At 42.9% G+C, this 24,140-nt stretch overlaps 1 protein-coding gene across 1 annotated transcript in view; it reads left to right on the forward strand.

The window, feature by feature from the left end:
- The window catches only part of LOC139412191 (ryanodine receptor 2-like), a 98,107-nt gene that overhangs the window by 34,770 nt on the left and 39,197 nt on the right, over positions 1-24,140 (forward strand). The window contains 28 exon segments of the mRNA XM_071159010.1: positions 196-316; positions 614-783; positions 1,295-1,515; positions 1,703-1,793; positions 1,906-2,046; positions 2,367-2,530; positions 2,989-3,067; positions 3,261-3,347; positions 3,501-3,638; positions 3,933-4,010; positions 4,092-4,167; positions 4,451-4,574; positions 6,059-6,174; positions 6,291-6,364; positions 6,969-7,090; positions 7,311-7,360; positions 8,474-8,534; positions 15,469-15,698; positions 16,618-16,699; positions 16,921-17,051; positions 17,287-17,607; positions 19,394-19,634; positions 20,635-20,722; positions 20,806-20,898; positions 21,064-21,231; positions 22,980-23,051; positions 23,590-23,703; positions 23,911-24,020. Of these exon segments, the coding sequence (XP_071015111.1) occupies positions 196-316; positions 614-783; positions 1,295-1,515; positions 1,703-1,793; positions 1,906-2,046; positions 2,367-2,530; positions 2,989-3,067; positions 3,261-3,347; positions 3,501-3,638; positions 3,933-4,010; positions 4,092-4,167; positions 4,451-4,574; positions 6,059-6,174; positions 6,291-6,364; positions 6,969-7,090; positions 7,311-7,360; positions 8,474-8,534; positions 15,469-15,698; positions 16,618-16,699; positions 16,921-17,051; positions 17,287-17,607; positions 19,394-19,634; positions 20,635-20,722; positions 20,806-20,898; positions 21,064-21,231; positions 22,980-23,051; positions 23,590-23,703; positions 23,911-24,020 (3,563 nt within the window).

Consider the following 24,140-nt stretch of genomic DNA (forward strand, 5'->3'; position numbering starts at 1 on the left):
TCTGTCATATGCGTACCTCTGGCAACTGTGTCATTTGTGTCATGTGTCTGTCATATGCTGCACATTACCTGACAGCTAGATCATTTGACGTTGGCTGTTTCTCTAAAGTCTTTGAAGACTGGAAGATTGGAATGAATGGTTTAAGAATTAAAGACCAATAAAGCTGATCACTTTGACTTGATTATGTTTGTCCAGCTGATCCATGCTGGGAAGGGCGAGGCCATCCGTATCCGGGCCATCCTGAGGTCCCTCATCCCCATCCAGGACCTGGAGGGAGTCATCGGCATCCCCTTCCAAATCCCCTCTCTAGCAAAAGGTCAGTCCTCTGTGAGAAGTCACTATAGTCTTATGTGGTTGTAAACCCAATCTTTGCAGCTTGTACAGTACTGTTTACATTTTTTTTTACAGATAAGTTTGTTCTAGTCTCATTCTCACGCTGGTGCTTTGCTGGTGCTCTGTTATATGGTAGCAATTAGCCTGGGGTTAAGTTGGCTCAAGTTTTGAGACGGCTCGCCAAGCATGTATTACAGAACCACCATCATTTAAAATTAGCCAAAATATAATGTGGTGAAATGATTGTCCAAATCTCCTTCTGTGCTTGTCATTTATCCAGATGGCACAGTAGTCGAACCAGACCCATCCACTGTGTTCTGCCCGGACCACAAGGCAGCCATGGTGCTGTTCCTGGACCGTGTGTACGGCATTGAGGACCAGAACTTCCTGCTCCACCTGCTGGAAGTGGGCTTCCTGCCAGACCTGCAGGCTGTGGCCTCCCTGGACACAGTGAGGGAGACATTGACCATACTGACACAGCACCACTGGAATGATCCACTGTTATGGACCTGAGGGACCTACAGGAATGCCCACTGGAGTGATTCACTATAACCCCCATTCGAGTGTTCAGCCACTGCACATTGTGGGACACAGAGTGTGACTATCACATCACAAGGATTATCCTGTAACTCAAATGACGTGCAACATTAATACATTCATGAGATTTGAGTTAGGGTTAGTGTTGGAGATCTAGGCTTTGTAGTGTCTACTAACAAACACGTGGGGCAGTGTTACTTTACCCACTGCATATTTCCTCACTCATTCACTCCCCCTTCCACTCATTCTTACTAGTCTTCAATGTCCTATCCCTCTCCATTTCTGACTCTGTCAGACTTTTATGGATCAAACCCTTTTTTCTCTCTCTGTCTCTTTTGCCTCCCCTAGGCTAAAACTTCCCCTCTCTTTTTGGTCCTGACACTTCTGTAAACAAAATGTCACCTGGCTGCTCCTCTCCCTGCAGACTGATCTGAGTGCCACAGACATGGCCCTGGCACTGAACAGGTACCTGTGTACAGCAGTGCTGCCCCTGCTCACTAAGTGCTCCAGCCTGTTCTCTGGGACAGAGGGCCAGGGGCCGCTGGTGGATGCTCTCCTCCAGGCCGTCTACCGCCTGTCCAGGGCCCTCAGCCTCACCAAGGCCCAGAGAGACGCCATCGAGGACTGCATGCTGGCCATATGCGGGTGGGGACATGGAAGAACTAATGTTATTATAGTCACTCCACACAGCTTACTTCTCTCCTCTATCACTTGCACACCTTCTCTACCATAGAGGCAGAACGGGAGCAGTTATTTAGAATCAGATATAATTCAAAAGGAATTGTCGGTGCATACTCTATCTCTGTGTATGTGTTTCTGCTTGTGTCCTTAGTAAGCTCAGGCCGTCCATGATGCAACCTCTACTCCGACGGCTTGTTTTTGATGTGCCCCTTCTGACAATCCACACTAAAATACCACTCAAGGTTAGTTATATAATAGTAGCCACACACCTACACGGGCCATGTAATGTATGTGTGTGTTTGGACATGTACGACATTTCTGAAGAAATTTACTTTCGCCACTCCCTCCTTCCAGCTGTTGACCAATCACTATGAGCAGAGCTGGAAGTACTACTGTCTGATTGGAGGTTTGGGGCACCTGGGCTCCGCCTCAGAGGAGGAGCTTCACCTCTCCAGGAAGCTGTTCTGGGGAGTGTTCAATGCTCTGTCCAGGAAGGTACAGTTGGACCAACTCTTCAGCATGTCTCAAAACAACCATTTGATATTAACAAAGCTAATGGAATGAGTGTAAGCAATAGCCTGCAATGGGAGCTCCCAAAAGCCTATTTGAAGGATAAGTCATATTGTAATTGGATCACTTCACATCTATAAACATCTATTGGATATGGGAGGGGGCATGGGGTTTGTTTTCAGACCAAGCTTTAATGCTACTGCCCACACTAACCCACCCAGTCTATGATTTATATTACGTATGTCTTTTCCCGTGTAGCCCCAAGGCATGTGTTTGTTCATCTCCCTGTCTCCTCTCCTAAACAGCACTATGACGCTGAGCTCTCCAAGCTGGCTCTGCAGTGTCTGGCAGCTACAGCTGGAGCCCTCCCTCCTGACCACACGGACCCTGGCTGTGTAGCCTGGATTGAGAGACACCCCTCCATGGACGCACAGGGACACTTTGACCCCCAGCCTGTAGACACCTCCAAGTGAGCCTGTGGCTAGAACCTTAGTGATACCATTATTCATCTCCTCTCTTGTGGAAATGCTCTTTAAATATATATATAAAATAATTAAGTGGGTGCTTACATTTGTCCTATTTCACACGTGAATTGGACATTTGCATATATTACTTCCCCTGAGAGTGGGGTCAGAGCCAGGGATCAGCCATTATTGATGGCGACCCTGGCACAATTAGGGTTAAGTGCCTTGCTCAAGAGCACATCGACAGATTTTTCACCTAGTCGGCTCGGGGATTCGAACCAACGACCCTTCGGTTACTGGCCCAATGCTCCTAACTGCTAGGCTACCTGTCGCGCTCCTAACTGCTAGGCTACCTGTCGCCCTCTATATATATTATAAAATATATATGTCCATTTAAAGAGCATTTTATATATTATATTGTTCTGATATGTGTTATAAAGTTATTATTTTTTCCCGTTATTAGTGTGTCAGTACCAGAGAAACTGGAATTTGTGGTGAATAAATATGCAGAACACACCCATGAGAAGTGGTCAATGGACAAGGTAACTGAGCTTTGAGTTTACTATGAGTATATTAGTTTTGAGTTTAAAATATGTACTGTACAAGAACTCTGTGGACACTGTCATTCTATGTAATGTGTGAACTGCTGTGTATGAAGAAGATTATGCTGTGTGTGTATAGGAATATCATACTGTATATGATTAATTATGTATGTTTATCTTTCCTATGTCTCAGTTTGCAAATGGCTGGGTCCATGGGGAGCTCTGTGAAAAGAGCAAAGTACACCCTCTCCTGAAGCCTTACAGAGCTCTGGCTGAGAGGGTAGGTCTAAGCTACAACATACAGAGTACTGTTTGTTTTAGGATTTGATTGATATTTTAAATAAAATATTGATTTGTCTAATATTTTTCTGTCGTGAACATATTGCAGTTCCAAAGTTTTATCATCCTGCTCTGTCACATTGGTTTTCCTCAGGACAAAGAGGTGTATCGCTGGTCTGTAAAGGAGACCGTGCGAAGTATGTTGGCCTTTGGCTGGACCATAGAGAGAACTAAAGAGGGAGATGGCCTTGGCCTACTCACCTGCTCACACCGCATCTCCCAGGCTGGACAGGTAAAGTAATACATTATTATAGGACCTGAATCCATAAGACCTCACACAGTGCTGTTGGCATGATTTTGTTTAAGTCCTGCTCTGATATGAACCTGACTTTTTCCCATCTGTTGCATTTCTTCCTTTCTTGCTTTCTTCTTTGAAACTGAGCAGCTGTACTGTCCATATTGTTGTTGTAGATGTTGTTCCCATGTGTTGTTGCTGTTGCTTTCATTCACACTGAATTTACTGAACTATTGCAATGGATGCATAAAAAGATGTAAATGAATGCATGTCTCTGTCTCTGCGGTATAGCTGTCGTTTGAAGGAGCATCAACCTTCACCCCCAAGCCAATGGACATGAGCAGTGTGACACTCTCATGGGACCAGTGTGTAAGTCAGGACATAGACATACTGTATTCATATACAATTAGGATTATTGTTATTGACTGATTGTTTTATACTTTCCTTCAGTCTGTGACTGAATTGCTGGCTGAGAACTACCATAACACCTGGTCCAGGAAGAAGAAGCAGGAAGTGGATGCTAAAGGTAGCATTTCATCACAAACCATGATGAATTAAGCTCTAACAGGGTTTTTGCCTCTACTGTAGGTGATTTCGTGTACCTCTGGCAACTTGAAACCAGGCCAAAAAGTTACTCAGTGGTTCTGAAGCAAAGTGCTATGCAGAATGATTAATCTACATAATGACATTTCATCTCAAATAAACGCTTATGTGAAAAATATTGGTAAATTCTCTCAAATGCGCTGGCTATCCTTTCTGAATTTCAAATACGTTAATCTATTATACTTTGATCTAATTTGTTACTCCAGGGGGAGGGGGTCATTCTACGCTGGTGCCCTATGATGCCCTCCCTACCAAGGAGAAAGCCAAACTGAGAGAGAAAGCCCAGGATGTCCTGAAGTTCTTCCAGCTGAACGGCTACACAGTGTGGAGGTGAGGAACTGTCTGTCAATGACTATGACAACTGATGCTAATGGCCAGTGGTCATTGTTCTGTAGCCCTTTACACTTGTACCTGTATACAGGTTGCAAATGGCAGATTTGGACACTGTTGGAGCTAGCAAGCATTTCGTTATACCTGCAATAACATCTGCTAAACATGTGTATGTGACCAATAAAATGTGATTTGATTTGATAAGCGCCTAAATTGGAATGCAGTGGTTGTACAGTAAGATGCTATACATGACGTCAAAACTCTGGGTCTGCACTTCACAGTGCTGTATGGGTTTTGACTGACAGCTGTTCTGAACTTGAGCACCGCAAGCATCAAGAAGTTGCCCCTATCCTTCCTGCTAATTGTGCAACTTTTGCAAAAATAATTGCTGTCATTTATTTTCAAAGATGAGAAATTCAGGATTATAATGGATTCCGCTTTGATGTCAAACAAGCAAGCCAAACACCCGTGAAGATGAATGTGCACTTCACATTTCCATATCATAAACCTCATAATGTTTATTGTACAGTTTCAAGATGACATGACTTTATACCCTGGGTTGTTCTGAATATGAATGAGCCTATGCTTGTTGTTTTGTGAAGAAAATCTCCTGCGGACCGCGCATCTGAATGCACCCATGACTCCGTTCTATGCATATGATTTGCTTAGTGAAAGGCTAACACTACAAGGTCGTATTTTATAATTTAGCTATTCACGTTGGCAATAGAAGAAGCTTTCAAATTAGGCCCACCTGACCCAGATTGCAATTTATAATGGACCGTTTTTGGATTGCGTAAACAACAACACTAATTGTGTGAAGGTGGGGATGCAGAGTTGTGTTCCAAAGAAAATAACTACAAGTGTTTTTGCTCTAGTTCCTCAATGGCACAGCTAGGAGTGCCAAGAAAAGCACCATATAGTTGAAGACTCTTCTGAGTCATGAAAGTGCATCGAAATTACGTAGGAACTGTTTACACTTTGGAGAGGTGTGTGGCCACTAGGAAATAACAGTTAGACCTCGCACTCAAACCCTTGTCATTTTTTGGTCTTATGTTGCGCCTACTCCAAAGAATATTCTTATGTTACTGAATGTATCCAGAGTATTTTCAGATTTTGTTGTCAACAAATGCGGCGAAAAGAACAATAATGCACATGAAATCAACAGTGTAACGTTTGGATTCAGTCCTCACCTTTTAGTCTAATAATTTTCCCATAATCTCCAAACTTTTACTTTTTAATTGCTACAATGTTTATGCATATGCTATCCATATTTATTAAATGTAGCCATATCCATATAGTCTAATTCCCACCAGTGTAAGGGGTTAATTACATTGTTGTGCATCCTTAACCTAAAACTTTCATTAAATATCGAACTGTTATGTGCCTTACTCAAATGTATACAGTAAACCTCTATTAGCCTCAGTGTCCAGACAATATGTCTTCCTGACCTCTTGACGACATCACTGTGCTGCATCTCTGCACAGGGACAGAAAGGCAGCAGAGATGGACTCACCAGCCATAGCAAACCGTTTTGCCTACACTTTCCTTCAGCAGCTCCTCTCATACACAGAGGAGGCCCAAGAATACATGCAGGAGCTGGGTAAGGATGGGAGCCATACATCACCAGACATCTTTCCTTTTATAAGTGACGTCAGAAGTTTCACTCATCTCTTACAACACATAGCATGTAATTGGATATGTTGTGTTTTTCCTCAGAGCTTATGCAGGCAAGAGGTCAGATGCCAATAGTAGAGGCTCCCCACCGACAGCAGATTGACTTTTTCAGCAAGGTTTGTAAATGTAAAACCACTTTTATTTTCCAGTCCAACAACTGAGATGGGCATGTACTGTAGGTGGATGTGAAAGAACAGTTTCCACTCTGTTGTCCTGCTTGATTTGTCCCTGGCTATTATTCATTTCTTTACAACCACACACTGATATAGGCTAATTCATTTTGTTGGGAGGTTGCCATGGGCAACTCAGTAAGTTAAAGCTATTGTGGCTCCAGGAATTGATACAGACATTTTCGAAACCCATGTGGGCGTGTCGATTGCCATCAGACCGTTGATTAAGCCTCCCACGCTCCCTGTAAAGAGACAGAAAATAAAAGGGTCTAATTCCCACTGATGGGACCGCTGATTCATGCTGCAGCCAGCCATGTATCTCTGCAGTCTCCACACAGAGATCAATGCTAAGACATAGCAACAAATACAGCACAACAACTGACTTTTCCATAGGAAATAACTCAAAACAGATGCAATGGGTAAAAACAGGGTCAATTTACCAAACTACATTGATAAAGTGATATGAATAGTCCATATTGGTGTGCTGACACAAATAAATAGTGTGCTAGGTCTATTGGGTTAGATTTGCCTAAAAACACATCTCCCACAGGTGGCGTTACCCCTTCTGGAGCAGTACCTGAAGAACCATCACCTCTACTTCCTTTCCACCGCAGCCAGATCACGAGGCAACGGAGGTCATGCCTCCAATAAGGAGAAGGAGATGGTCACCAGGTATCAGTTATTCACATATTACAATAATAAAATGTTAGCAGTATTTAGCTTTTAAGTGTTTTTGTCATAACTGTCTAAGCACTTTAAAAGGGCCATTTAAACCAACTTGGCTTTAAATGTGCCCAGGATCATAGGTGTCCTCTGTCTTCTCTACCTTTTACATTCTCATCATATTTCTATTCCTCTTCTCCATCCCTCTCTCTTGTCCTCCCATCTTCAGCCTGTTCTGCAAATTGGGAGCTCTTGTCAGACAAAGGATCTCTCTGTTTGGTAAGGATGGTGTAAAGTTAACATGAAGCTTATTTACTCAAGATCTGATTACATCTCATGTCCCTGTTCATGTTTTCATATTGCTACTGTTTGCGTTCATCTGCATATACAATAGAAAATGATTTGGGAAGGGTGTAACATGACTCAGGAGATGGGCGACACCTGGAGGGGGTAGAGACTAGCACAAAGCAGGTGAAACAGATCAGGGTGTGACAGAGTGATGGTTTTATGTGGAATCATACTGCCCCACAGAACCCTTCCAGCCCTTCAGTGGTTCTTTGCTGTTCAAAAAATGTTTCTTTCCTCATTTAGTAATAATTATAACGTAGGGCCGGTGGCTTATTCAGATATTTTGGGGCATGTCTTTTTGTGCAACAATGAATGAGTGTCATTTCAGTTTATCTAATTTATTGAGTTATGCTATTGCATGTTATACTGTATATAACTATGGCCAGTGATGGTGTCTTGTGAAAGACTCACGTATGGCCTTGTGTAATTTGAGAACTGTTGACTAAGTCAGTAGTTCTCAATTCTCTCCTCAGGGACTCCCAACTGTTCCAGAGCTAGCACACCTAATTCAACTTGTTAATACACACACCTATAAACACAACCTGTAACTATTTAATATGACTATTACAAAATAATAAAAAACCTTGGATTGTTCAACAAAGAACCTTTGAGATTAAGCAAGGTTCTTTATAGAACCATTCTCCATAAAGGTTATATAAAGAGCCATAAAAATGGGTTCTATATAGCCCTAAAAAGGATTGTAACTAGTGGAATCCTTTTTGGTGCAATTTAGAACCTTTTTAATGGTTCTTTATAGAACCTTATGAAAAGGTTCTTTGTAGCACCATACATGTTTCATTTAGAACCGTGAGTATGGTTCTTTATAGAACCTTCAAAAAAAGGTTCCATATAGCACCAAAAAGGGTTCCGCTATGGTTACAAGACAAATAAGCCTTATTTGGCACTATATAGAACCATTTGTTCTTAGTATGTACAAAGACACATAACCTATCCGTCTCCATACACCTAAGCCCCAGATCCTATTAGCAGTTTATGAGATTGTGATCCCTATGATTTTGATTTCCCCTGTGTGTGTTTCCTCAGGGAGCGAGGCACCTTCCATCGTCAGCTGTCTTCTCATACTGGCCCAGTCTCTGGATGTCAGGTAGATAACACCGTCTCACTGTTACCCAGGTCGGCTAAGCTGTTGTCACTCAGGCACTTGATGTTATCTGATCCTCTTGCTTCCCCATGTCTAACCAGTCACCACCAGTCTTCTAGTTAGCTACCTTTTGCCTGGTTAAGAAAGAAGCTTCTTTACTAAATGAAAATCTACAAAATCTTGTTTAAACCAAGATGGCATTGCAGTCAGACGTCCTTTGTTCTCGTCGTGTCCCGTGTGTGTGTATATATATATATATATATATATATATATATATACATATTTCTTTGCATATCTTTTATATATTTTATTTTCTAAAAACGCAACTTCAAAACACAATCCTGCAACCTGCCTCACCAATATATATACAGTGCCTTGCGAAAGTATTCGGCCCCCTTGAACTTTGTGACCTTTTGCCACATTTCAGGCTTAAAACATAAAGATATAAAACTGTATTTTTTTTGAAGAATCAACAACAAGTGGGACACAATCATGAAGTGGAACGACATTATTGGATATTTCAAACTTTTTTAACAAATCAAAAACTGAAAAATTGGGCGTGCAAAATTATTCAGCCCCTTTACTTTCAGTGCAGCAAACTCTCTCCAGAAGTTCAGTGAGGATCTCTGAATGATCCAATGTTGACCTAAATGACTAATGATGATAAATACAATCCACCTGTGTGTAATCAAGTCTCCGTATAAATGCACCTGCACTGTGATAGTCTCAGAGGTCCGTTAAAAGCGCAGAGAGCATCATGAAGAACAAGGAACACACCAGGCAGGTCCGAGATACTGTTGTGAAGAAGTTTAAAGCCGGATTTGGATACAAAAAAATTTCCCAAGCTTTAAACATCCCAAGGAGCACTGTGCAAGCGATAATATTGAAATGGAAGGAGTATCAGACCACTGCAAATCTACCAAGACCTGGCCGTCCCTCTAAACCTTCAGCTCATACAAGGAGAAGACTGATCAGAGATGCAGCCAAAAGGCCCATGATCACTCTGGATGAACTGCAGATATCTACAGCTGAGGTGGGAGACTCTGTCCATAGGACAACAATCAGTCGTATATTGCACAAATCTGGCCTTTATGGAAGAGTGGCAAGAAGAAAGCCATTTCTTAAAGATATCCATAAAAAGTGTTGTTTAAAGTTTGCCACAAGCCACCTGGGAGACACACCAAACATGTGGAAGAAGGTGCTCTGGTCAGATGAAACCAAAATTGAACTTTTTGGCAACAATGCAAAACGTTATGTTTGGCGTAAAAGCAACACAGCTGAACACACCATCCCCACTGTCAAACATGGTGGTGGCAGCATCATGGTTTGGGCCTGCTTTTCTTCAGCAGGGACAGGGAAGATGGTTAAAATTGATGGGAAGATGGATGGAGCCAAATACAGGACCATTCTGGAAGAAAACCTGATGGAGTCTGCAAAAGACCTGAGACTGGGACGGAGATTTGTCTTCCAACAAGACAATGATCCAAAACATAAAGCAAAATCTACAATGGAATGGTTCAAAAATAAACATATCCAGGTGTTAGAATGGCCAAGTCAAAGTCCAGACCTGAATCCAATCGAGAATCTGTGGAAAGAACTGAAAACTGCTGTTCACAAATGCTCTCCATCCAACCTCACTGAGCTCGAGCTGTTTTGCAAGGAGGAATGGGAAAAAAGTCAGTCTCTCAATGTGCAAAACTGATAGAGACATATCCCAAGCGACTTACAGCTGTAATCGCAGCAAAAGGTGGCGCTACAAAGTATTAACTTAAGGGGACTGAATAATTTTGCACGCCCAATTTTTCCGTTTTTGATTTGTTAAAAAGGTTTGAAATATCCAATAAATGTCGTTCCACTTCATGATTGTGTCCCACTTGTTGTTGATTCTTCACAAAAAAATACAGTTTTATATCTTTATGTTTGAAGCCTGAAATGTGGCAAAAGGTCGCAAAGTTCAATGGGGCCGAATACTTTCGCAAGGCACTGTATATACATTTTTAAATGTATTATTTACCTCAAATCTAAAATCCACAAATAGAAGCTAGCCAGAAGCTAGCCAGTTTACTGGCTAACGTTAGTATTCAGCTAACCACGGTTGGTGGTCATCAGCTATCCTTTAGCTCGAAAAGCTATCGTCAGTTTTGTACAACGCGACTCAGACCAGAACATACCGGACCTATTTTTCTCTCCATATCCCTGGATTTCTACCGCAAGCTCTGGACATTTACACCTGGATCTCGCAGCTAGCTAGCTGCTATCCGAGTGACTATTGGCTTACTTCGATCCCGGAGCAAACATCAATTATTTCGGAGCTAACCAGCTAAAGAGTTCCATCAGCCACTCCTGGGCTACAATCACCTATCCGGACCCGTTTTACTGCCGATGCGGAACTCTACAGGGCCTACACGACAAGACTACCGACGTTATCTGCCCGAGGGAGTTATCCAACTGGCCCCTCCGTCGCGACATTACCTGAACGCCTGCTAATCGTTAGCTGTCTTATCGGCTGCTATCTGAATAGGTCTATCGGACAATTTTCTTGGGTCACTATAACTATATCTATTTTGCCAATTGGATTGATCCCCTCTACCACACGGAACCCCACTAATCTACCGACGGAAACGCACGAGGTGGCTAAAAACAGACCTCCATCTTATGCCAGCTTGCTACCGATGGCCCGGCTAGCTGTCTGAATCGCCGATACCCCAACCAACCTCACTACTCAGTGGACCCTTATGATCAATCGGCTAAGCATGCCTCTCCTTAATGTCAAAACGCCTTGTCCATTGCTGTTCTGGTTAGTGTTTATTGGCTTATTTCACTGCAGAGCCTCTAGCCCTGCTCATTATACCAACCTTTCAGTTCCACCACCCACACATGCGATGACATCACCTGGTTTCAATGATGTTTCTAGAGACAATATCTCTCTCATCATCACTCAATGCTTAGGTTTACCTTCACTGTATTCACATCCTACCATACGTTTGTCTGTACATTATACCTTGAAGCTATTTTATCGCCCCCAGAAACCTCATTTTACTCTATGTTCCGGGTGTTCTAGACGACCAATTCTCATAGCTTTTAGCCATACCCTTATCCTACCCCTCCTCTGTTCCTCTGGTGATGTAGAGGTGAATCCAGGCCCTGCAGTGCCTAGCTCCACTTCTATTCCCCAGGCGCTCTCTTTTGATGACTTTTGTAACCGTAATAGCTTTGGTTTCATGCATGTTAACATTACAATCCTCTCTAAGTTTGTTTTATTCACTGCTTTAGCACACTCTGCCAACCCGGATGTTCTAGCCATGTCTGAATCCTGGCTTAGGAAGACCACCAAAAATTCTGAAATCTCCATCCCTAACTAAAACATTTTCAGACAAGAAAGAACGGCCAAAGGGGGCGGTGTTGCAATCTACTGCAGAGATAGCCTGCAGAGTTCTGTCCTACTATCCAGGTCTGTACCCAAACAATTTAAACTTCTACTTTTAAAAATCCACCTCTCTAAAAACAAGTCTCACCGTTGCCGCCTGCTATAGACCACCCTCTGCCCCCAGCTGTGCTCTGGACACCATATGTGAACTGATTGCCCCCCATCTATATTCAGAGCTCGTGCTGCTAGGCGACCTAAACTGGAACATGCTTAACACCCCAGCCACCCAGCTTGATGCCCTCAATCTCACACAAATTATCAATGAACCTACCAGGTACCACCCCAAAGCCGTAAACACGGGCACCCTCATAGATATCATCCTAACCAACTTGCCCTCTAAATACACCTCTGCTGTTTTCAACCAAGATCTCAGCGATCACTGCCTCATTGCCTGCATCCATAATGGGTCAGCGGTCAAATGACCTCCACTCATCACTGTCAAACGCTCCCTGAAACACTTCAGCGACCAGGCCTTTCTAATCGACCTGGCCGGGGTATCCTGGAAGGATATTGACCTCATCCCGTCAGTAGAGGATGCCTGGTTATTTTAAAAAAAATGCCTTCCTCACCATCTTAAATAAGCATGCCCCATTCAAGAAATGTAGAACCAGGAACAGATATAGCCCTTTTTCAAGCAGAAATTTGCTTCCTGCAACACAAACTCAAAAAAGTTCTGGGACACTGTAAAGTCCATGGAGAATAAGAACATCTCCTCCCAGCTACACACTGCACTGAGGATAGGAAACAATGTCACCACCGATAAATCCACTATAATTGAGAATTTCAATAAGCATTCTCTACGGCTGGCCATGCTTTCCACCTGGCTACCCCTATCCCGGTCAACAGCACTGCACCCCCCCCCACAGCAACTCGCCCAAGCCTTCCCCATTTCTCCTTCTCCCAAATCCAGTCAGTTGATGTTCTGAAAGAGCTGCAAAATCTGGACCCCTACAAATCAGCCGGGCTAGACAATCTGGACCCTCTCTTTCTCAAATTATCTGCCGAAATTGTTGCAACCCCTATTACTAGCCTGTTCAACCTCTCTTTCGTGTCGTCTGAGATTCCCAAAGATTAGAAAGCAGCTGCGGTCATCCCCTTCTTCAAAGGGGGACACTCTTGACCCAAACTGCTACAGACCTATATCTACCCTGCCTTTCTAAGGTCTTCAAAAGCCAAGTCAACAATCCCACCTGCCATTTCGAATCCCACCGCACCTTCTCCGCTATGCAATCTGGTTTCAGAGCTGGTCATGGGTGCACCTCAGCCACACTCAAGGTCCTAAACAATATCTTAACCGCCATCGACAAGAAACAATACTGTGCAGCCGTATTCATTGACCTGGCCAAGGCTTTCGACTCTGTCAATCACCACATCCTCATCGGCAGCCTCGATAGCCTTGGTTTCTCAATGGATTGCCTCGCCTGGTTCACCAAGTACTTCTCTGATAGAGTTCAGTGTGTCAAATTGTAGGGCCTGTTGTCCGGGCCTCTGGCAGTCTCTATGGTGGGTTCAATTCTTGGACCGACTCTCTTCTCTTTGTACATCAATGATGTCGCTCTTGCTGCTGGTGAGTCTCTGATCCACCTCTACGCAGACGAAACCATTCTGTATACTTCTGGCCCTTCTTTGGACACTGTGTTAAATAACCTCCAGACGAGCTTCAATGCCATACAACTCTCCTTCCGTGGCCTCCAATTGCTCTTAAATACAAGTAAAACTAAATGCATGCTCTTCAACCGATCGCTGCCTGAACCTGCCCGCCTGTCCAACATCACTACTCTGGACGGTTCTGACTTGGAATATGTGGACAACTACAAATACCTAGGTGTCTGGTTAGACTGTAAACTCTCCTTCCAGACTCACATCAAACATCTCCAATCCAAAGTTAAATCTAGAATTGGCTTCCTATTTCGCAACAAAGCATCCTTCACTCATGCTGCCAAACATACCCTTGTAAAACTGACCATCCTACCAATCCTGGACTTCGGCGCTGTCATTTACAAAATAGCCTCCAATACCCTACTCAATAAATTGGATGCAGTCTATCACAGTGCTATCCATTTTGTCACCAAAGCCCCATAATACTACCCACCACTGCGACCTGTACACTCTCGTTGGCTGGCCCTCGCTTTATACACGTCGCCAAACCCACTGGCTCCAGATCATCTACAAGACCCTGCTAGGTAAAGTCCCCCATTATCTCAGCTCGCTGGTCACCGTAGCAGCACCCACCTGTAGCACGCACTCCAGCAGGAATATCTCTCTGGTCATCCCCAAAACCAATTATTTCTTTGACCGCCTCTCCTTCCAGTTCTCTGCTGCCAATGACTGGAACGAAACTACAAAAATCTCTGAAACTGGAAACACTTATCTCCCTCACTAGCTTTAAGCACCAGCTGTCAGAGCAGCTCACAGATTACTGTACCTGTACATAGCCCATCTATAATTTATCCCAAACAGCTACCTCTTCCCCTACTGTATTTATTTTGCTCCTTTGCACCCCATTATTTCTATCTCTACTTTGCACATTCTTCCACTGCAAATCTACCATTCCAGTGTTTTACTTGCTACATTGTATTTACTTTGCCACCATGGCCTTTTTTTTTTGCCTTTACCTCCCTTATCTCACCTCATTTGCTCACATTGTATATAGACTTATTGTCACGGGTGTCGTCGGATGAAGGATGAGACCAAGGCGCAGCGTACTTTGAGTTCCACTTAATTTATTAACGAAGTGAAACTTTAGAAAAGACAAAACAATAAAGAATAAATAATAAATAAATAATCACCAAACTACCTGCACACAAATAAATAAATGAACAAATAGTGTTGCCAATAGCTAGAGGACTCTGTAGAGGATATCTCTAACTATTTCTTTATTGAGCAGATATATTTGATGAAGAAAAAGACTATATAAAAATGCTCTTCATTCATGTTTGCAAGTTATACATTTATTTTAATTTTAATTTTACCCCTTTTTCTCCCCAATTTCGTGGTATCCAATTGTTGTAGTAGCTACTATCTTGTCTCATTGCTACAACTCCCGTACGGGCTCGGGAGAGACAAAGGCTGAATGTCATGCGTCCTCCGATACACAACCCAACCAGCCGTACTGCTTCTTAACACAGCGCACCAATGTGTCGGAGGCTACACTGTGCACCTGGCAACCTTGGCTAGCGCACACTGCGCCTGGCCCGCCACAGGAGTCGCTGGTGCGCGATGAGACAAGGAGATCCCTACCGACCAATCCCTCCCTAACCCGGACGACGCTAGGCCAATTGTGCGTCGCCCCACGGACCTCCCGGTCGCGGCCGGTTACGACAGAGCCCAGGGACTCTGATGGCACAGCTGGCGCTGCAGTACAGCGCCCTTAACCACTGCGCCACCCGGGAGGCCCGCAAATTATACTCTTTGACATTATAAACAATATATTGCTAATTTAGACCAGATGTTATATATGAGCCAATAATGGCATTCAATTCATTCAATATTATGGGTAACCTCCTTCAGGACTTTGATGAAGACTGCTCCAGAATCAGCAAGGGTCTCGCTACGGTCCTTCTTCGAGGCTGCAGCGGTGGACCTGGAGATGACCGTGGAGAACCTCTCTATGACCCAGAACTGGACCCAGTCCAGAGGGGTGGCCCAGATCCTGGACTACACCAATACCACCCTGCTGCCGACTCTCACCTCCATTTTTGAACACCTCAGCCACAATCAGTATGGAGAGGACCTCTTGGGTACGTGTGGCTCTGTATCCTGGGAGGTAGAATAATATGTGTGGTGTTATTATGAGAGTTTGTCAGTTTGGGGAGGCCATACATCAGAATAATCATTCATCCTCTCAAAGTTGAGTAAGGTATTTATGGTTACTTGTGGGATAAATGGATTTCTTGTGTATTTTCCAGGTTGACGTTTATTGGAATGAGTCTTGTGCTGGAGGCAGAACTGAGTGATTTCTACTACATAGGCCAGCTGGAAAGTCAAAATTGGCATTATTGTAAAAATGAATGAAAACTAAAATGAGCTTTTTGGTCTTAATTTAAGGTTAGGGTTAGCAGTGTGGTTAGGGTAAGGTTTAAAATCAGACTTTGTGGCTGTGCCAGCTAGTGACCACTCTGCAGAGCTGACTCCAGAACAAGATTCATGACGAAAAATGCTAATCTGCTGGCTGTATGAGTCACTCTCAAAACCCACAGTATCAATAGTGTAAATACAATCATCCAAATCAATCTGTAATCACAACCGCTTGTCTTCCAACTACGTTGTCCACAAGAGCCCATCTTCCATCATACCGTACATTGTCAATGCCCTCCATATGTCTGGTAGTGGGTGAGACGCCAGTGAGCAGCTGGATTTAAGACCTCTTAAATCATTCAGAAATGCCCTCCCCTCTCAGCCAGCTTCCATGCCTCATCTCATTAAATCTGTCATTTACATGGCGAGGTGGCACATTCTCTCTGCCAGGGATCACGACGGCAATTCACTAATTATTTATTACATTAATCAAATCTCACCCGCTGTGAGCCCTCTCTGTCTCTACATATCAACTTCCCTCTAGCATTCACACTGTAGCCACTAGCCAACACTCAGGAAGTTGTCTGGAAATCTTAAGCTTCAGAGGGCGAGTCTCAGCGAGTCTCACCTTCTCCTTTACAGTGGACAGTGTCCAGGTGTCCTGTTATAAGATCCTCAACAGCCTCCACTCACTTGGCATCAGCAAAAGTTTCTACGTGGAGGGGTACTTTTTGTCATTTAGCTTTGTGTGATGTAGCATTCCAGTATTTGACATTTTAATGTATATGTTTGTAAATGCTCCAGATTAATACAGTCGTAAAGTATGCACGACTTTGTACACATCAATATTCCTCTCTCTCAGTGGCTTAATATGGCTGTGTTGTCATGCACATGGTGTATTGTGTGGGAGACAGAGCTGTCAGCAATCTGTGCGTGTGTTTGTAGGCAGAGGCCGTCAGCAGGAGCGTGTCTGGCAGCGCTGTCAGGGGCTTTCCCTGTATGTTTCCTGGAGCCAGCTCTGAATGAGGACAACCCGTACTCCATCTACAACACCATGAGCCCCAGAGAGCGAGAGGGTAACCGTACACACACCTACTACTCTGTTTAGTTACACTCTTAGAGAAAAAGTTGCTATCTAGAACCTAAAAGGGTTATTTGGCTGTCCCCATAGGGGAACCCTTTGAAGAAACCGTTTTGGTTCCAGGTAGAAAAACTCTTTTGGGTTTCTTGTAGAGCCCTTTCCACAAATAACCCTTTTTTTCCTGGAGTGTAGCTGAGGTGTTTGAATCTGTCCCTTCTCATTTGTTTCAGATGTGGGAGTTCCGGACGAGGTGGAGGAGGTGTGTCCTCTCTTGCCATCTCTGCAGCAGCTCCTGGGGGAGGTGGAGGAGCTGGCAGGGGCAGGCTCAGGGGCACTCCAAGCCCAGTACAGCCATGTTACCGAGATCACCCTACCCTTGCTCTGCAGCTATGTGTCCCGTTGGTGGCAGCACGGTCCCGAGGGCCAGCTGGAGAGCCCGGTCTGCACCTCACTCACCTCTCAGCATGCAAGCACACTGATGGGCAACATCCTCCGCATCATCCACAACCACCTGGGAACAGGCCAGGGAGACTGGATGAAGCGCCTGGCAGGTAGCCCTATACTGCTCTCTTTTCCATCTGCATCTTCTGTCCACCCTAAGGATGATATAGTAGTTGTCATCACAGCCCTGCACAGGATCCAGTTGTCTTCAGTCCATATGTTTGCCTCATAGCCTCATTCACTCACTATTACTCATTGTTTATGGCACCATGAAACAGTGTCGTGTCTTTGGCTATGCCGGATTAAGTGATATGACATGCTATTCTATAAAATAATTTCTCCGTAATTAAAATCGACTGATTGAGCTAATCATGTAAATGTAATTAACTAGAGAGTCGGGCACCACAAAATAATATTTATAGAGATGTTATCTTCCGAATAAACTCTTAAAGACCTAGTAATATTTTACATCAATAGCAGTCAATATCAATCGTCATCTTAATTCAGTCTCATCTGAAAGTTGTAAATTCTTGGTAATCTGCACGAACCCTGGCTAACAATTTGAATCAACAATACAAAATTGGGTTTAATTATTTATTAACTAAATACCTAACTAATCACACAGAATTACACATACACATAATTAAATCATAACTTGATTACAAGTTACGTCATAAAAGAAAACGTCCCTAGCGGGCGAAACAGATATGACAGCTTGTTACACAAAAGAAAAGGGCTGAGTTTGAGTGAAAGAGTGGGAAGACTGAGGAACAAAGGGAAGAAGCTGTGCTATCGTAAATATAGTATCTTATGCATTCTAAATTACCGCCCATTTGGAAAAGGAAAATGCAATAAATATTTACTCTGAGCTGCGCTTCGTGGTAGATGGAAGGCCGTGTTGCCCAACCAAGTCTTTTGAATAATGTCTCTGGTTGTCAATTGGATACGTTGTAGTAATGTCGTTGTGTGGTAGACGGGATACTCTGTCTGTTCCTTCCTAACCTGCTGGGAACATCAGAACCTGCGTTTGCAGCTGCTGTTGCTAACTCAACGGCTAGGAGGTATCACTTCTGTAGTGAATAAGAGTTCAAAGTTCATACCATTCGCAACCAAAGCTCACGCTGATGTTGACTTCATTCTGTAGTTATTATCTGAACCATTCTGACATCGGACCGTCGTCCTCACGTCCTCGGAACAGGAGGTTATATTGTTGTCAAGTGCTTATATAGGAAGGGAGAGGAGGGCGTGTTTGAAAAGTTGTATAGCCCATGTCCCTTCACAGGGGCTGGCCACTGATTGAGCAGAGCCCTATCTTATGAAAACCCAAATCTCACATTTTAGAAGCTAAAATCACATTTCATCCCATCACAAATAATTTCATATTCAAACATTTATATTGAACAACAATTCCATGTGAATCCGATAACTCTGATGTGTATACTTTCCACTGTAGAGTTTGTCATCTTATCATTGATGAGAATGTCTCAGATGACAACCGAACTGACATCATATTCATTAAGTACCACTGCATATGTTCCATTAGTCGGATTACCAGAACATAGTTCATTTCCCCCCCACCTTCTGATGTTCCCAGAATCTCTATGTTAACCAAGGGTTTTGCAAATGTAACCTCAGTAGGGTAGAGAGAGGAAAAAGGGGGGGAAGAGGTATTTATGACTCTCATAAACCTTCCCCCTAGGCCAACGTCATGATAAGTGTTAATTTAGACACTTTCAGGCCTAATTTCCCAGTTGTTTCATCTAGACATTCCTTCCACTCATGTCATGATTGTATCAATCAGTTCTCTCATTCTAAAGCACTAATTGTCAGTCTCTCTGAATACAAGCGTCTGCTGAATGACTAAATTAATTAGACTAAATTAATCATCCCTTTCAGTTTTCTCTCAGCCAATCATCTGCCAGGCCCACCCCCAGTTGCTGAGGAGCCACTTCCTGCCTCTGATGGAGAAACTGAAGAAGAGGGCAGAATCGGTGCTTCAGGAGGGGGAGCAGATAAAGGCTGAGGGGAGGGCCGATGCGTCTGAGGCGGAGCTACAGATTCAGGAGAAATTTATTGTGCTGGTGCGAGACCTCTACGCCTTTTACCCTGTCCTCATCCCATTTGTGGACTACAATAGGTAAGGCATCCTGCCCAGGGGATGGGGATATGGGAGGTAAAATGATAATGTTCACGGATCATTATTTAATACATAACAAACCAGTAATATATCAACAGTCAATGTTATATTTTGACAACATGGAAAGTGGTGTTTTCTTATAAAAATGTTTATCTGAGATTCTGACAATATTATACTGAACAAAAATATAAACACAACATGCAACAATTTCAAAGATTTGACTGAGTTACAGTTCATGTAAGGAAATCAGTCAGTTAAAATAAATGAATTATGCCCTAATATATGGATTTCACATGACTGGAATACAGATATGCATCTACTGGTCACAGATACCTTAAAAAACAGGTAGGGGTATAGATCAGAAAACCAGTCAGTGTGTGGTGTGACCACCATTTGCCACATCCTCTTCAATGGCTGTGCAAAGTTACGAGAACTCGAACACGCCATCGTACACTTTGATCCAGAGCATCCCAAACATGCTCAATGGGTGACATGTCTGATGAGTATGTAGGCCATGGAAGAACTTGGATATTTTCAGATTCCAGTAATTGTGTATAGAAATTAACGTTAGATTTTCCGGCAACAGCTCTGGTGGACATTCCTGCATTCAGCATGCCAGTTGCACGCTCCCTCAAAACTTGAGACATATGTGGCATTATGCTGTGTGACAAAGCTTCACATTTTAGAGTGTCATTTTATTGTCCCCGGCACAAGTTGCACTTGTGTAATGATTTATGCTGTTTAATCAGCTTCTTGATATGCTACACTTGTCAGGTGGATGGATTACCTTGGCAAATGAGAAATACTCACTAACAGGGATGTAAACAAATTTGTTTACAAAACTTGAGAGAAATAAGCTTTTTGTGCATACGGAAAATGTCTGGGATCTTTTATTTCAGCTCATGAAACATGGGACCAACACTTTACATGTTGTGTTTTTTATTCAGTGTAGAATGTGTTAATGCATTTTGTTTACAGCTCTCACATATTGTTGTTTCAGAGCAAGTTGGCTACGGGAACCGAACCATGAGGCTGAGAAGATGTTCGGCATGGTGGCAGAGATCTTCATATTCTGGGCCAAGTCTCACGTGTGTGAAATAACAAAGATTTGGATGTTGCCTCGCATCTTAATGATGTTCTCACTTGTAACCCGTCTGATTTGCTATTGCAGAACTTCAAATGGGAGGAACAGAACTATGTGGTCCAGAATGAGATCAACAACATGGCTTTCTTGGTCAATAATAACAATCACAAAATGTCCAAGGTGAGAACCTTACAGATTTGTTTCTTAACTACCACAAACAGCACTGGGTGTCCATTATGTGTGCTTTGTGGTTGCGTAAAACATATGAATAAATAATTTACATTCTAACCATGCAAAGTGAATGATTAAGTCAATTATGTATTTCTATTCATGGTTTTTAATGAGCAGGTGTCAGACCAGGAGAGGAGGAAGATGAAGCGGAAAGGGGATCGCTACTCCACACAGACCTCTCTCATCGTAGCCTCCCTGAAGAGATTGCTTCCTGTGGGACTGAGTGTGTGTTCCCCAGCAGAACGCAGCCTTATCACACTGGCCAAGAGCCGCTTCACTCAGGTATGGAATTTGGTATTTTATTAGGATCCCCAATAGCTGTTGCAAAAGCAGCAGCTACTCTTCCTGGGGTCCACACAAAACATAATACAGAATGACATAATACAGAACATCAATAGACAAGAACAAATCAAAGACAGAACTACATTAAAAAAAATGTAAAAGGCACATGTAGCCTACATATCAATCCTTTGTTTAATGCCAGTGGCAGGTCATTGGTAAAAATAGAAAAGAGAGCTGCCCTGTGCTACACCACACTTTATATGTTTGACATTAGAGAAGCTTCTATTAAAGAAAACCCTTTGTTCTATTAGATAGATAGCACTGAATCCACGATATGGCAGAGGTTGAAAAGCCATAACACATGTGTTTTTTTTTCAAAAACGTATGTGTTATGGCTTTTCAACCTCTGCCCTATTGTGGATTCAGAGATATGTGGAGTACTAAACACACACCTTAATCTTTCACTGTACAGTGAACTACAATTATTTTTTTGTTTCACCTTTATTTATACAGGTAAGTCAGTTAACCTCTAGCGTCGAGCAATCCCGTATCCGGGAGCGTAATCATAGCCTCAAGCTCATTACCATAACGCAACGTTTCCTATTCATGAAAATCGCAAATGAAATGAAATAAATATATTGAAACACAAGCTTAGCCTTTTGTTAACAACACTGTCATCTCAGATTTTCAAAATATGCTTTAATCAAAGCTACACAAGCATTTGTGTAAGAGTATTGATAGCCTAGCATAGCATTAAGCCTAGCATTCAGCAGGAAACATTTTCACAAAAACAAGAAAAGCATTCAAATAAAATCATTTACCTTTGAAGAACTTCGGATGTTTTCAATGACGAGACTCTCAGTTAGATAGCAAATGTTCATTTTTTCCAAAAATATTATTTGTGTAGACGAAATAGCTCCGTTTTGTTCATCACGTTTGACTAAGAAAAAAACAAAAATGCAGTCACTTACAACGCCAAATTTTTTTCCAAATTAGCTCCATAATATCGACAGAAACATGGCAAACGTTGTTTAGAATCAAACCTCAAGGTGTTTTTCACATATCTATTCGATAATCTATCAGTGGTGGCAGCTGGCTTCTCATCAGAAGAAAACGGAAAAATACTGCAGCTGGAGATTACGCAATAATTGCGACGGAGGACACCAAGCGACCACCTGGTAAATGTAGTCTCTTATGGTCAATCTTCCAATGATATGCCTACAAATACGTCACAATGCTGCAGACACCTTGGGGAAAACGTGGAAAATGTAAGCTGACTCCTAGCTCCTCCACAGCCATATAAGGAGTCATTGCCATGAGGCGGTTTCAAAAAATGCGGCACTTCCTGATTGTATTTTTATCTGGGTTTTTTCTGTAACATCAGTTCTGTGGCACTCACAGACAATATCTTTGCAGTTTTGGAAACGTCAGAGTGTTTTTCTTTCCAAAGCTGTCAATTATATGCATAGTCGAGCATCTTTTCGTGACAAAATATCTTGTTTAAAACGGGAACGTTTTTCATCCAAAAATTAAAAGAGCGCCCCCTATATCGAAGAAGTTAAGAACAAATTCCTATTTACAATGATGACCGGTCAGGGACCGAGTGCAGCACGTAAATGACATGTCTATACCTGGTACTGCTCAAAGATGTTTTGTCACTGTATGTCATGTAACTGCAATGTGCAAACCCCATGTTTTGTGTCTCCAATCTGCTATCGTTAATAATGACAGCTCACTGCTTTTCACAGAAGGACACAGAGGACGAGATTCGAGAGAGCATTCATAATGGCCTGCTACGTCTTCAGAGCAAAGTAATTGCAGTCATAGTACATATGATTTAAACCCCATGGTTTTCCTTGTCGTACTCATAGCACACAGAATACACAGGAACCATAGGTCCAAACTATCTATTAACTTGCCCACATCTTATGTAGCTATTACAACAATGCTTATTTTGCCACTTCAATTATCATATCACATAAATTAACTGAATACATCCATGTATAAAACACACATGATCAGCTTCAGTAATCTAACTCCACTAACTAGAACTGCCAATGATGTCTTTTGAGCATCATGTGAATTGACAATTGTAATATCTCTGCCATTTTTCAAGTCATGCCCCCCCTGTCCTTGACTTTTCCTAAATAGTCTATTTAACACACTGATGTTGTCCTGCGGGGGGCAGCGGATGGGGCCTTCCTGGGGCATACATTAACACTTCATTATAATAACATTTATAAAACATTTTTGCAGTGGAGCTGTTAAATGCATATATGGGAAACACTGAATGTGTATGTGCCAAGTCCCAGCGACGCTTGTGCTAACAGTCTGCTCTCTGTGTTGTACCAGCGGGAGGCCCCAGGGGCTCGGTGGCAGGACTTCCCAGGCCCCAGACGGGACACCTCGGACCCTCTGAGGACAGTAGAAAGGGTCCTGGACATTGCTTGCGTGCTTTACCACCTGGACCAGGTGGGCTTAGCGAATGCTGCTCTCTTACCCTATGATATGCTATTAGTAGAGCTTTTAGTAAAGCCTTGAATCACAGAAGTTAGCTACTCTCTGGCTCCCAAAGCTATTTAGACATGGCTATGGTTGTGTAACAAAATACCTTTTGAAAAGTAGCTAAAAACGCAATTTGATTGTTATCTGAATCTGAACATTTGCCTTTGTCTATAGGTAGAACATCCCCAGAGGAAGAAGGCAGTGTGGCACAAGCTGTTATCCAAACAGAGGAAGAGAGCTGTGGTGGCCTGCCTTAGAATGGCTCCTCTCTACAACCTACCCAGGTATCGCAGAAACCTCAGCTAGTGGATGAGTGGTGTCAGGTTTAATAGAAAAGACATGGGCACAGTTTAATTTACCAATAGACCACAGTAAACAGTGGTTCATTTGGTAAGTACAGTGAG

Source organism: Oncorhynchus clarkii, chromosome 1 (genome assembly GCF_045791955.1).
Source record: "Oncorhynchus clarkii lewisi isolate Uvic-CL-2024 chromosome 1, UVic_Ocla_1.0, whole genome shotgun sequence".
Classification (NCBI taxonomy): domain Eukaryota; kingdom Metazoa; phylum Chordata; class Actinopteri; order Salmoniformes; family Salmonidae; genus Oncorhynchus; species Oncorhynchus clarkii.